Source organism: Festucalex cinctus, chromosome 8, assembly GCF_051991245.1.
Source record: "Festucalex cinctus isolate MCC-2025b chromosome 8, RoL_Fcin_1.0, whole genome shotgun sequence".
NCBI lineage: Eukaryota > Metazoa > Chordata > Actinopteri > Syngnathiformes > Syngnathidae > Festucalex > Festucalex cinctus.
This window is the reverse complement of record NC_135418.1, coordinates 27,800,709-27,815,075: the sequence shown is the minus strand read 5'-3', so window position 1 is coordinate 27,815,075 and position 14,367 is coordinate 27,800,709. Positions and strand designations below refer to the sequence as shown.

General features: G+C 41.2%; 1 protein-coding gene across 1 annotated transcript in view; it reads right to left on the bottom strand.

Annotated features, from left to right (window-relative positions):
- LOC144024122 (integrin alpha-5-like) overlaps positions 1 to 14,367 on the bottom strand; it is a 33,367-nt gene that overhangs the window by 3,897 nt on the left and 15,103 nt on the right. Inside the window, exons 16-26 of the mRNA XM_077530215.1 lie at positions 13,885 to 13,940; positions 13,321 to 13,478; positions 12,052 to 12,189; positions 7,894 to 7,961; positions 3,088 to 3,238; positions 2,834 to 2,926; positions 2,336 to 2,415; positions 1,484 to 1,564; positions 1,305 to 1,410; positions 655 to 813; positions 394 to 495 (exon numbers count right to left, since the gene is read on the bottom strand). Coding sequence (XP_077386341.1) covers positions 394 to 495; positions 655 to 813; positions 1,305 to 1,410; positions 1,484 to 1,564; positions 2,336 to 2,415; positions 2,834 to 2,926; positions 3,088 to 3,238; positions 7,894 to 7,961; positions 12,052 to 12,189; positions 13,321 to 13,478; positions 13,885 to 13,940 — 1,192 coding nt within the window. The remainder of the gene's footprint in view (positions 1 to 393; positions 496 to 654; positions 814 to 1,304; positions 1,411 to 1,483; positions 1,565 to 2,335; positions 2,416 to 2,833; positions 2,927 to 3,087; positions 3,239 to 7,893; positions 7,962 to 12,051; positions 12,190 to 13,320; positions 13,479 to 13,884; positions 13,941 to 14,367) is intronic.

The window sequence follows — 14,367 nt, the reverse complement described above, 5'->3', positions numbered from 1 at the left end:
TGATAGTTTCATAACAATTCACAAAATTTTGTTAAAATTAAAAAAAAAAAGATGTAAAGAGATGTACTGTAAAAAAAAAAAAAAAAGTGTATTGATTTGTGAGGGCATATTTCTGCCACTAGATGGCATAATTGCATTTTTAAGATGTTGACAGCTCAGTACATTTTTCTTTTCATATTTTAAGAGCTATCTAATCTCAAACATGAAGTAACTTGTGAAATTCTGCACATTCTTAAAATTGTAGAATAAAACTTGACCCTAGTCTCCACAAATATATGCATTATTATTGCATTTATTACTGCTAAATTTTGACATGGCTGTGTTGCAAAAAAAAAAAAAATATATATATATATATATATATATATATATATATATATAATTTTTTTTAATCACCAAGTTTCCTTGTCCAGCCATGGGACCTTTGTCCTCCCTCTTGTGGATACGATGCCCCATGCTGGATTTCAGAGATGAGGGACTCAAAGCTGGAGACTGAAGCTGTGTGCACAAATAAATACATGAAGCGTCATTGGCAGAAACATGAATGGTCGACTGTACATACAGTGCAGTTGAAGGCCGAGCCATATATATATATATATATATATATTTTATATATATATTATTTTTTTTTTGCTTTTCAGTCTTGCCATTTCTCACCTTGAGTTTCAGAGCATTCAGGGTGTGTTTGGAGGAGCAGCTGAGTGGCCCCTCAGTGAGCACCTCCACGGGGTAGAGCAGGTCGTGGTTTTGAGACCTGAGAGGACATCTCACCTCTAATGTGGACTGACTGACAAGACTGGGGCCATTGTTGACCAGCTGAGAAGAAGAAAATCATTCGTAATCATCTAGATCATTATTGACATTTTGTATTCAGACTAGCCTAACAATCAAATACACTTACCTCCAAAAGTATTGGAAAAGTGATCATTTTACAATTCATTAACACATTCATTGCCAGACCAGAAAAAAAATGCATCTTTTGACGTCTTTTTCCGTCAATGGCAGTGAATGAGTTAAACATGGTAAAAATCAATGAAGCAATTATAAATTGTTGATATAATGTACAACAGGGGTGTCCAAACTTTTTCCTCTGAGGGCCACATACAGAAAAATAGAAAGCTGCAAGGGCCACTTTGATTTTTTTTTTAAAGTTATTTATTAACACATTCATTGCCAGACCAGAAAAAAATGCATCATTTGACGTCTTTTTCCGTCAATGGTAGTGAATGAGTTAATTTTGAGACGGAGTCCCACCGATTTTTTTTTTTTTTTTTTTTTGTGAGAACAGGCTGAAAATTGCGAGATACCTCATAGACCTGATGAAGCTCGGGGCCAACGTCCTGCTCGTCCGTCAGACTCTGACTAACACTCCAATTGGGGGGAGGGAGGAAGATTTTGTCTGGCCGGGAAACCCTGAAAGAGATGATGTCAAAGTTTAATGGCAGCCAGAGACAAGAGACAAAAGACACATATAAAGACGTCTCACCCCTGCAGAATGACGTCCGCCAGTGCGGCGACCTCCAACTCCAGCAGAACTACTTCACTCTCGGAGTTATTTGCATTTTTACTGCAAGACACATAAGCAGAGGGATATTTCAGAGAGTCACAGATATTCACTGCCTGATAAAACAAAGAATTGTGATACAGTGAACAAATCAAAAATGGAAATGTATGTGGGTCATTTTCATATAAATAACGGAAAATTAGAACATTTAGAAAAATAATTTTATTGTTGAAGTATTACATCCATCCATTTTCTGAACCGTTTGTTCCTCACAAGGGTCGCGGGGGTGCTGGAGCCTATCCCAGCTGGCTATTGGCAGCAGGCGGGGGACACCCTGAACCGGTTGCCAGCCAATCGCAGGGCACACGGAGACGAACAACCAAGCACACCTCAGGACAATTTGGAGCACCCAATTAACCTGCCTTGCATGTCTTTGGAATGTGGTAGGAGACCGGAGTACCCGGAAAAGACCCACGCGGGCGCGGGGAGAACATGCAAACTCCACCCAGGAAGGCCCGAGCCTGGACCCGATCTTGCGTCCTCAGAACTGGGAGGCGGACGTGCTAACGTATTTCAACAATTGTGATTTGTTTCTAGGAAGAAGAAAAAAATGCTATTTTCCCAACTTTTAATCCCAAATCTTTGCCTCTATGTGTCCCAATTTAGTTTCTGAAGATGCTAATTCAATTTTTTAGTATTGTAGGAAAATGATCTCATTTTGCCTTTTCAGGGAAAACTCTGGCGAATGCATCTTAGTGGGGTTCTTTTCCAAATGATCTGAGTTTGTCACTCAAGCTTAATTATGTTGAAAAAAAAAAAAAAGGGACCACCTACCTCCTTAATTGGAGCTCAAACTCTACAGTGTTACGAATGTCTGTGAGTCTGGGAACAGTAAACCGCAGACCTGCCCAAAACTAGGAACAAAATATATGTGATTAATTGAAAAGAGAAGATACCTTACGCTTTGCTATATTACATTAGCTCGTTACTGGACACCAGAAACTTCTACTTGGCCTGTAAAGTCAAAATAAATGCCTTCTAAATTTGACACACCAAAAAGAGTGTTGTCAACATCCTTGCCAAATTTGAATGACTTAAAAAACAAACAAACAAAAAACAGGCAAAAAATAAATAAATAATATGTGTAAATAACGCTTTTTTTTTCTTTTTTTTTTATGAACTAGGCCACATGAACGTTTGGTGTTTTGTTTTTTTTTATGGGGTCCACACAGTGTTATTTCTCTCTGCTTAATTGCCGTAATGCCGTAAAAGAAAACAAATCTCAAAGACGCTGGACGGTGTTGTGTGCAAAAATATGTTGAGAGTTCTTACACTGGTGCCCGGTTTCATGGGGTTTCCCAGATCGCAAATGAGGAAGCGGGTCTCGTTTTCGGCCTCATAGCTGCACGTGAGCTGAGTCAGACTCTGGAACGCACCCAAAAGACGGCGTCACTTTTCACTCATCAATTTTAGTGTTAGGGATGCCATAATGACCACACTGCAATAAATTGGTAAGATAAAAGTGAATTTAACCTATTTGAGGTGGAGCAAACATGTGAGACGACATCATGCATCACTTTTCTCACCGCATTGTTGCGCGTGATCCCGCTGTAGTCGGCCTCGCTGGGAAGCCGTACGTAGAGCTCAGCCTCGTACGCTCCGCCTTCTCCCTCGTTTTTGGCATGGAAGGTGAGGCTCAGGGAATTTTCGTCACCCAGGTAAACTTCTTTTCTGTCACTGGGTGAAAAAAAAACCTCATTAATTCCATATGATTCGCATTGTATTGATTTATTCTGCACGATACAGCAGTCATTGAATCGGTCTCAGTCACAATCTGCTTGAGTGGTTTACAACACACAGTTGTGATTGCTAAAAAAAAAAAATATTGGTACCTTCCTAAACAGGCAAAACTTCCCTCAGACCCTCCACATCCTGGTCACCACCTCTTCCAGCACCTTCTCTCATGTAGGTGCTATCAAACTGTGCACACTAAAGCCACCAGACATTCCAATAACCTCTTCCCTCTTTCCATCAGTTCTCCAAACTGTTGACTCAAAATTCCATAACTCACTGTACTTCCTTGACACCAGTTATTTCGTTCTTATCGGCTAACCATCTTGTTGCATCTGAGCACATGACACCACCAAAAAGTGGAACTCTTTGGTTGAGAATTAGCCTTGTGCTAAATGCTTCCTTTTTGAGTTAACGAGTCACATCCTTAAAAAGGGATACTTGACTCATTGAACAATTTTCAGCAGCGAAGTTAATGTTTCGTCCAGAATGAATTTGATAACTTCATTATTTTTCATGTACAATTAAGAGTACCTTTAAAAAGTAATTTTTCTACTTGCTGTCGACTGATGATGACAACATGATGAGGAAGTAGGTAACGGCCAATCATGGCTAACCTGTTTTCTGGGTTTGGTCAGTAAACTGAGCCATGATTGGCTGTTACCTACTTCTTCAGCACAGGTGATGTCATCATCAGTTGACAGCAAGTAGAAAGATAACTTTTTAATTGTACATGAAAAAATAATAAAGTTACCATTAATTATCGACAAAATATAAACTTTTTACTTCTGAAAATGGCTCAATGAGTCAAGTATCACTTTAACTCATTTGCTCCCAAAAACGTATGAATACGTTCTATTTTAAATGTTTTAAATGTCCCAGAGAATTATTTATATGTTGTTTCTTTTTTTTGGGGGGGGGGGTTATGCGAGAGCATACAGAAGGCTTTGTTGCAGCCTCTCAACTGCAGTGAATGGGTGAAAAAAAATGTAGTAATTACAAGAACGGCCAGCAGAGTATAAGAGATCAACCAGGGCCATGTTGAACACGAGCTGTTTCCCCACAATTCTAAACAGATTTTTGAATAATGACGAAATTTAGCTATATTCAAATGCTATTTGCTGTAAAACAGAAACAGATAGAAATATACTATTTTTTTCTGATGAAAGAAGGGATTATAATCTTTCTTTTGGTAGGTTCCATGTTTTTATAGCCAAAGAACACAATATTCTGTGGGCCTTGCAAAATCAGTGAAAAATCCAGTAAAACAGCTGAGAGCAAAAGGGGGTTGTTTCAGTCAAAATGGCTGCGAGCGAATGAGTTAAATAACCGCTGCATGCTCCTCCACTGTTGTTCATTTGAAGCCAGAACATGAAGAAGCAAAAGCAAAATTGTCCTGAAAAGCAGGGATCCAAAATCCTCATAATTGGTCTTTGTGAGACGCGATCCCCAAGAGAACACTCATATGCATAACCGTCCATGACCGGACCAGGGAAATGCCCCTCATCTGATCGTGGCGATTTGTCACAGGAAACTCACTCCACCTTCTCGAGCATGTTAACAGCGACTCCCCTGTGTGCAAAAAAAACAAAAACAAAACTTTCCAAATTCGTGAGAAATCCCATCACACGCTCCAACCTTCCCCCGACGGCACATTCGTCTTTTCTATTGAGTCACCAGACCAGAAAAAAAAAAAAAGTCTGGTTGAGGCTCCAAATCAGGGTGTTCCTCTTTGATTTCACATTTCCGTCATCCCTCCCCCCACTCTCTTGCAGAGGGCCTGAACACAGCGGACCCTTGCAAGGTAAGACCAACCAGACGCGGAGATTTTTCACTGTTCAAAAACCAGCGTATTTTTTTTATTTTTATTTTTTCTCCGTTAAACTGCTGAATAATTTCAATGTGACAGCTATGACAGATGATATACGGACATCGTGGGAACATTTTTGGATCCGATTGTGTTTCCTTCAGCTAAGAGAAATAGTGTGACCATGTGGTTTTCGTCATAATGGGCCCCCGATAGGACGAGAGTTGAGTTTGTTTGTTTGCCCTGTGAGAGACTTGGCTCAGAGGCCGACAAATGTATGGCTGGAAATGAGCCTGTGCGCTTGTGCGTGCCATCGTCTCCATTCATCCATACATTTTCTATATTGTTGGTCCAAATTAAATTAGTTCTTCTTCTTTTTTGCAGTGCATTCCTTTGTTCTTTTTCCCTTTGTCATTTTGTATGGTTTATAGCAAAAAGCAGCAAATAATATTATCATTATGCCGAGCCAAAAAAAAAAGCACTGCATGCATCCTGTTTACTTGGCCATTCAGCCATGTTTGAATTATTATTCTCTGCAGTGCACTACCAGTCCAAATCGACCGTGACTTGGTTCAAATCAAATTTGATTTATGTGGCACTTTTCAGTGTTAAAAATTAGCGATGTTTGGCACCACGTTTTTCAGGTCGATACCAGTACAAGTACTCAAAATTTGAGTAGTCGCCAATATAGCATGTTTCCTTAAAATTGCAAGAAATTCATTGCAATTTTCTATTCTTCTCATTTCTAGGCTCTGAAACGGCTGCAAGAGGGTATCGTCGACCGTCGCAAGTACCGATACCTTGAAATAATACCGGCTATCAGTCTGATACATAAATTGCCTAACAGAGATAAAAACAGACAGATAAAAAAGTAATAAGTACTGTATACAGAAACCCACTCTCCCATCACCACATATAAACACACCCATACAAAGACACATACTTGCATGGCAGTGAAGTATTATTAAGTGTCGAAAACCATGAAGTTATTTATTGATACACGTTGGAATGTAAGAACACATATGGCCAATGTGTCCTTCAAAAAGTAAATGCCACATGGAAATAACGTGATGTGAATATTAAACTGTCACAAACACTGTGACTGTCTCATATGAGCCATGGATGGATGGATGGATGGATGGATGGATGGATGGATGGATGGATGGATGGATGAATAAAGGATGGATGGATGGATGGATGGATGGATGGATGGATGGATGAATAAAGGATGGATGGATGGATGGATGGATGGATGGATGGATGGATGGATGGATGGATGATAGATGGATGGATGGATGGATGGATGGATGGATGGATGGATGAAAGATGGATGATGGATGATAATGGATGGATGGATGATAGATGGATGATAGATGGATGGATGGATGGATGAATAAAGGATGGATGGATGGATGGATGGATGGATGATGGATGGATGAATGGATGGATGATGGATGATGGATGGATGGATGGATGATAATGGATGGATGGATGATGAATAATGGATGGATGATAGATGGATGATAGATGGATGATAGATGGATGATGGATGGATGGATGGATGGATGGATGATGAATAATGGATGGATGGATGGATGGATGATGAATAATGGATGGATGGATGGATGGATGGATGGATGGATGGATGGATGGATGATAATGGATGGATGGATGGATGGATGGATGATGAATAATGGATGGATGGATGGATGGATGATGGATGGATGGATGATGGATGGATGATTGGATGGATGATGGATGGATGGATGGATGGATGGATGGATGGATGGATGAATAAAGGATGGATGGATGGATGGATGGATGGATGAATAAAGGATGGATGGATGGATGGATGGATGGATGATAGATGGATGGATGGATGGATGGATGGATGGATGGATGGATGGATGGATGGATGGATGGATGGATGAATAAAGGATGGATGGATGGATGGATGGATGGATGGATGATAGATGGATGGATGGATGGATGGATGAATAAAGGATGGATGGATGGATGGATGGATGGATGGATGGATGGATGGATGGATGGATGGATGGATGGATGGATGGATGAATAAAGGATGGATGGATGGATGGATGGATGGATGGATGATAGATGGATGGATGGATGGATGGATGGATGGATGGATGAATGGATAATGGATGGATGGATGGATGGATGGATGGATGATGGATGGATGAATGGATGGATGATAGATGGATGATGGATGATGGATGGATGGATGGATGATAATGGATGGATGGATGGATGATGAATAATGGATAGATGGATGGATGGATGATAGATGGACGATAGATGGATGATATATGGATGGATGATAGATGGATGATGGATGGATGGATGGATGATGAATAATGGATGGATGGATGGATGGATGGATGGATGGATGGATGGATGGATGGATGGATGGATGGATGATAGATGGATGATGGATGGATGGATGGATGGATGGATGGATGGATTGGGTTTTGGATTTTGGGCAACATTTGAGTTGCAACCTAAAAGCATACCCAAACCCACACAGTTTTGTAGGATGCTCCTCAACTGCACATCTGGACTCGCCATTGAAATTCATAGCTGGAGCAAAACTTGCTTTTGGTTAATGAGACCATTTAAAACCAACAATAACAGCCATGATGCAATTCCTGACAATTTGAGAGATATCTGAGGCACAGCGTGACTCAGCCACACATGGAATTGAGTCACCCGGATGCATTCGTGAGGTTTGTTGAGTCAGGTAAAGTAATCGAAAAGGTGATTTCCTTCTCACCCATAAACAGCCAACTTCAGGTCAGGGACACAGATGTTGTCGTCGCCACAATCCAGTTGAATCTGGGCCTGAGAAAGCAGAGGAGTGAGGGGGCGGGGTTAGACATATCGTGTGGGAAGAGCTCAAACATATATATACAAGAAAAGCTTTTAAGGAAGTGCATGTTGACAGACAATCATGGTTTAATGAAAGAATAAGTGAGGATCAAGTCTACACGCCGTCATCTCAATACGACGACGCAATCCAAAAAGCTGTTGGGAGGCGCACGTCTTTCATGTTGGCACGATAAGAATAACGCGCTCACGTGGGAAACACAATTTGAGGAATCGAGACAATATGACCAAGGATACGGAGAATGAAAGATGATTGCAATGTAAACAATTATTACATTTTTGAGGGAAAGATAATCTGAAGCATAACATTCAGATTTCACGGAGTTGAAAGGATTAATTTAATTAATTTAAAACATACGCTAAGTTGAATGTCATTTGATTTGACGATAGTGTGCCTTTCGTTCGTTTTTCTTTATTTTCCCGTTTTTCTGCCAGCCGGCCGTCCCCGTGCCGGACTTTACTGTTTTTGTTACCCTCTTCTCTTCGACATATGGGAGACATTAGATTCCAAAAGAATGTTACAGGGGCCAAAGAATCAGCCTGGCAATAGTTAAAATCGTCTTAAGAGAAGATTCGCTTTCAAGTCTCTGGTTTTATTTGCACTCATTGGCCGTTTAACACCAAAACGCACATGCTGAAAAGGCAGTTCAATCGATCGTCTCGATTTGAATCAGTCCTTTGTTGACGTTCGCTCGCTCTGCTCTTTTATTACTGGATTATTTTCAAGGACTAGGACTCACGTGACATATGACGTGATCCGTCTCTGACTGCATGAATCGGTTGAAAGTTGAAAAAAAAAGACTTTTGACGCAGTGTGAATCAGTTTGACAATATAATGCACGACAAATGTGTCTGATGTATAAATTGCCCGAGCTCACTGATCGTTTAGTGGCTGACATCTAAGCAGTTTACATTCCCACTCGATGACAATGTGAATGTGTCAATAGACGGATGCACGCATACATGGAAGGAGTCGAAAAACTGCGTCGACGTTGCCAAAAGCATCTGTCCGTGCGTCCTGGGGAGCATTACTTCATATGTGACTGTTGCAACTTTTCACGGCTTAACGATGTTGAGTCGGTGCCAGGTTGTACTGCATTAAAACATATAAATAGCTGGCTACGACGTCATCAATTTCATCCCTTTTTTTTTTTTTTTAAAGGCAGACGAGCCGTGAGGGGCCACTCTTGTGCCAAATGTTTCTATGAGACACAGCTGTTCATTCATATTTGTGAATTTCTTCTTTCATGTTGTATGTGCGTATGCGTAATAGTGCCTGGAATCGTACCCCAAATCCACATTTGCATATTCATTTCACCAGCGAGTGCTGAATCAATTTGAATTTTTCTGAAAAACGTGTCATAGTCTACGTTCAACGTGCTAGCGCAGCCGCATCAACCTATGGAAAGCTTTCCTTTATAGTTTAAAATAACTTTCTTTAATCTCCAGGATCCCTCTTGGCCAATGACAGAATGTTGTTGTTTTTTGTTTTTTTTACCCTTTTGGTAAAGTTCTTAATCCATCCGTGTTGTCCATCCATGTTGTGTCTGTCGTACTAGCTAGCTAGCGCTAAGCTAACCTAGGAGTGTTAAATTCTACGTAAATCCATCCGTGTTGTCCATCAATGTCGTGTCTGTCATACTAGCTAGCTAGCGCTAAGCTAACCTAGGAATGTTAAATTCTAAATCCATCCGTGTTGTCCATCCATGTCGTGTCTGTCGTACCAGCTAGCTTGCGCTAAGCTAACCTAGGAGTGTTAAATTGTAAATCCATGCGTGTTGTCCATCCATGCCGTGTCTGTCATACTAGCTATCTTGCGCTAAGCTAACCTAGGAGGGTTAAGTTCTAAATCCATCCGTGTTGTCCATCCATGTTGTGTCTGTCGTACTAGCTAGCTAGCGCTTAGCTAACCTAGGAGGGTTAAGTTCTAAATCCATCCGTGTTGTCCATCCATGTTGTGTCTGTCGTACTAGCTAGCTAGCGCTTAGCTAACCTAGGAGGGTTAAGTTCTAAATCCATCTGTGTTGTCCATCCATGTTGTGTCTGTCGTACTAGCTAGCAGTTCACTGTCTAAGTGCAGCACGTTCTGCCTGGTCAATGACTTGTGGAATCAAAAACCCTCACTATATATAGCCAGCAGATGGCAACGTTGTATCTCTTTTCAATGGTCTCAATGTGTATGAAATTTGATGAAACAGAACGTTTTCAAGGATAATGTAAATGATCAAAGCCTTTGTCATATTAAAGGTTTTTTTTGTTTGTTTTTTTGATAACGTGTGGCAGTAAAAGAGTTCAGCTTCCCCAGTGTGCTCAACATAAAATAACAAGCCCGTGATGCAATGCACGCATTCACGTCACATGTTTTGCACGTGCGCGTGCTGCACACTCCGCCTTTTGCATCATGGAGTCGAGCGCTGGCAACATGTACAAGCAAACCACATCCAGATGTCTCCTAAACAGAGCGCCACCCCACCCAAACACGACTGTCGGTTCTTCTTGTGTGTCTTTTTTTTTTTTTTACAAGCAAAGCTCACCAGTAACCTCCATCAACCTTCATCATATGCTGAGAAGGGACCAAAGTCCAGTAATCAGCCTCTTGCCCTATTGGGGTTGACCCTAAACCTCGATAAACCTCGAACCATATGGGGTTCACAACTATAAAAGGGGGGCCGTGCGTTTAATGTCGGCTTCAAAATGGTTGCCGCTAACCTCTGTCTATGCAATTTGCTTAATTGAAAACATTGCGAGATGAGCTTTCGATTTGGGAAGGTACCCATCGCAGCATCTGCGACGGGCTCTCTCGCTCTCTCAAGTGGAAATCATTTGAAATGCCATATGCTTAATAAATCGCAAGGTGTGGCTATATGGATGGTGCAAAAGATGCTTCCATTTTTAATGGGAAAATATTCAACAAAACGTCTGACTTCGGGTTAGGGTTCACACCTTAAGCATGGAAGAATGTTATATGAACGGAACATTAAGCCTTAATATTTTTATTTTAATGCTGTTCAAACATGAAACAGATTACAAACTGTATAAGACTGAAATTTCACATCAATAAATAATCCATTTTCATACAAATCTTACACTCTACAAGTTTACTGATGAGTATTTTCTAAATTTGAATGAAAAAAATCGCAACAATCGACTTGTAAATTCGTATCGGGATTAATCGGTATCGAATCGAATCGTGACCTGTGAATCGTGATACGAATCGAATCGTCAGGTACTAGGCAATTCACACCCCTAGTAATCACCATTTGAAAATAGGTATTTTGAGTGACATTTAGTGAAAATCGAAAGGATAAGTTGAAAATACGCTTTTTATGAAAAGATACATTTTCTCCACAACGGTGACTGACACTAATATTTTGTTGTTTAATGACACTGTAAATTTGGGTCTATGACACATCATCCTTGAAAACGTTCTATTTCATCGGATTTCATCAGATTCCGTCATGTTTCATTGCAATTCCATATACCGGCAACCCAATTGAAAGGAGATACAATGCTGCCATCTGCTGGCCACAGTTAGTGGGTATTTTTGATTCCACAACGCATTGACCAGGCAGACGTTGACGTCATTTAACGTTTATGGCGGCGTACGTTGTGATTTTACTTATCGTTTATAAACGTTTTTGGCGGTCAAAGAGTTAATCTGGTTATATAATAGCTCCATAGCTCCACCAGCTCAGTGGTCTAGTGGTCGAGTGTCCACCCTGAGACTGGGAGGTCGTGGGTTCAATCCCCCGGTCGGGTCATACCAAAGACTATAAAAATGGGACCCGATTGCCTCCCTGCTTGACGCTCAGCATTAAGGATTGGAATTGGGGGGTTCGATCACCAAATGATTCCCGAACACTGCCCCCTGCTGCTCACCGCTCCCTCAGGGGATGGGTCAAACGCGGAGAACAAATTTCACCCCACTCCGGTGGATGTGACAATCAATGCCTACATCCTGCTCAAGTAGACCACATTGTAATTTACTAGACATCGGTCCTCACTTTTCATGAATATCCTGGAAAATATGACAAATTGGACGTACCTTCTGCTCTATGAGTTGTTCGGTGCGATCATTCAAGATAGGTCTGAGGCCATATTGGTCTACCGGGGCTTGTGGATCCAGGCTAAAGGCCAGGCTGACGAATATGGGGGAGAGTTTATCCCGGAACTCCTCTTCGGCCTGAAACCACAAGAGATGCCACTTGCATGAGGAACGGGAGAGGTAAAAAAAACAAAAAAAAACGACATAGAGCATATAGAAGGAGATGGAGACGATGAATGCATTTTGTTTTGTTTTTAGAAAGGTTTGCATATCTCAATTGCAAAACACAGACAGGAGACAAGAGACGGATCTTAAATTTGATACGGATCCAAAAAGAATTGTTTGGCACTGGTGGAGGTCTGCAGTCTACCGAGTACAAATTCCAAATGTATATGTCAGTTTGTTCGCTGGCAGTCTTCACTCCCTGACCTGGATCAGACCTATCCCACATTTCTTGGAGCGTCACCAACAACAACGTCAGCGAAAGACTGTTTGTTGATTTGGATGCACTGACGAACACCAAACTTCAAGATTATCGCTTGGCAACATTTCGTCATAGCCGATTGTTCCATAGTGTGTTTTCCACAGGGTCGAGCCAAGCGAATTTACTGCACCCCAATAGAGTTTGACCCTGTGGTTTCATGTTGTTGTATTAATAATTATACAATAACAATAATTATAAAAGCAGTTAAAATTGGGAAAACAAATCAATAACTCTTTATTAGCTCCAGTGCTTATTTTGTCTGAATATCCATGTGATGCAGTATTTTATCATGTTCACTTTTTCCAATGTACTCCCATCTGGGGGAAAAAATTAGTGATGCACGATAATATCGGTGGCCGATAATTATCGGCACTTATCGACCATTTTGACGTCAAACAGATAATAGAGAAATCTGCCGATAATTATGGGCAATTCGATTTCATACAGATAAAACCAAATAATAAAGAAATCCATCAATAATTATAGACATGCCACGTTGGTCCATCTGCTGTGTTTGTGCCTCATATCAATCAAATTCAGCTTCATGGTGCTTTACATACAATGAAACATTGTGCAAAGTTTATACAATGTATTTGTTAGAATTATAGTAGCACTTGAAAGCATATTTGTATGCAAATTAATGCAAACAATTATCGGCTTACTTTTATCGGTTATCGACATCGGCACCTCTAAATTATTGGTTTATCGGTATCGGTTGAAAATAGCCTTATCGTGCATCCCTAAAAATTTTTTTTTTTAAATGATGATGATGATGACAGACTGACCCGTAGATAGATCCTGGTGTCATGGCACATGCGTTGTCCATTGGCCAGACTGAAAGTCTTCACCAAACTGGACTGCTGACTATCCAGAAACAGAGTCCTCCGGACAGATTCCTTCTGGTTCTGCTTCGTACTGTCCAACTGAATTTCCACCAGGAAGCCTAAAAACGTGCGCATGCAAGACAGTGTAAATTTGCATAAAACACATACGTGTAAAATCATGTTATGGTAATGTGGTATTTTTTTAATTTTTTTATTTTTTTTTGTCATGTTCGGCCGGCTACAGTATAATGAATCATAAAACACCCATGCAGTCAAAATGACAGCTGCAACCGAGAAGTCCGATAATACACGGCAGCATCAAACATGTTTCTTAAATGTTGGAGCCCAACAGGTTAGCGTCTGTTTACACAATTGGCCTTTTATCTTCACGTTAGCAGCCACTTTGACCACAGTTCAATCCGGCATACTTGAGGGCACACAAAGAAAGCAAGGTACTGTAATAGGGACCATCTGTGCGCTTGCTTGCGTGCGTGCTTGCGTGCGTGCGTGTGCATGTGTTTTCACCTAGACGAGATGGGAGGTGTTTTCCGTGAGCCAGCAGGCAGAAACTGACGCTGACACTAAAAAGTTGAAGAAAAAAAGAAAATTACAAACACAGTGGTTGGCTTTTTGTCATGATCTGTGGATTGGTTGATTTTGGTTTTGATTAGATCTGAGTTTTGTCATGTTTCTGTCAGGTGTTTGGTTGAAAATGCAGGGAAGAAGCCAAGAAACAAAATCCAGAGACTGCCGATGGCCGCAGGACATGCGTTGCCGGAGCGGGGACGGGTGGCGACCGCTGATCTTGCTTGGCGGTGAAGGTCCTGCCGCCACCATCAGTCCTTACTCCGGTGGCGCATGTCCTGCGGCCACCACCAGTTCCAACGCCGGTGGCGAACATCCTGCGGCCACCAACAGTCTCTGCTTCGGCCACGCGCATCCTGCGGCCACTACCAGTTTCTTACATCAGCAGCGCACATCCTGCGGCCACCAGCAGTCTCTGTTCTG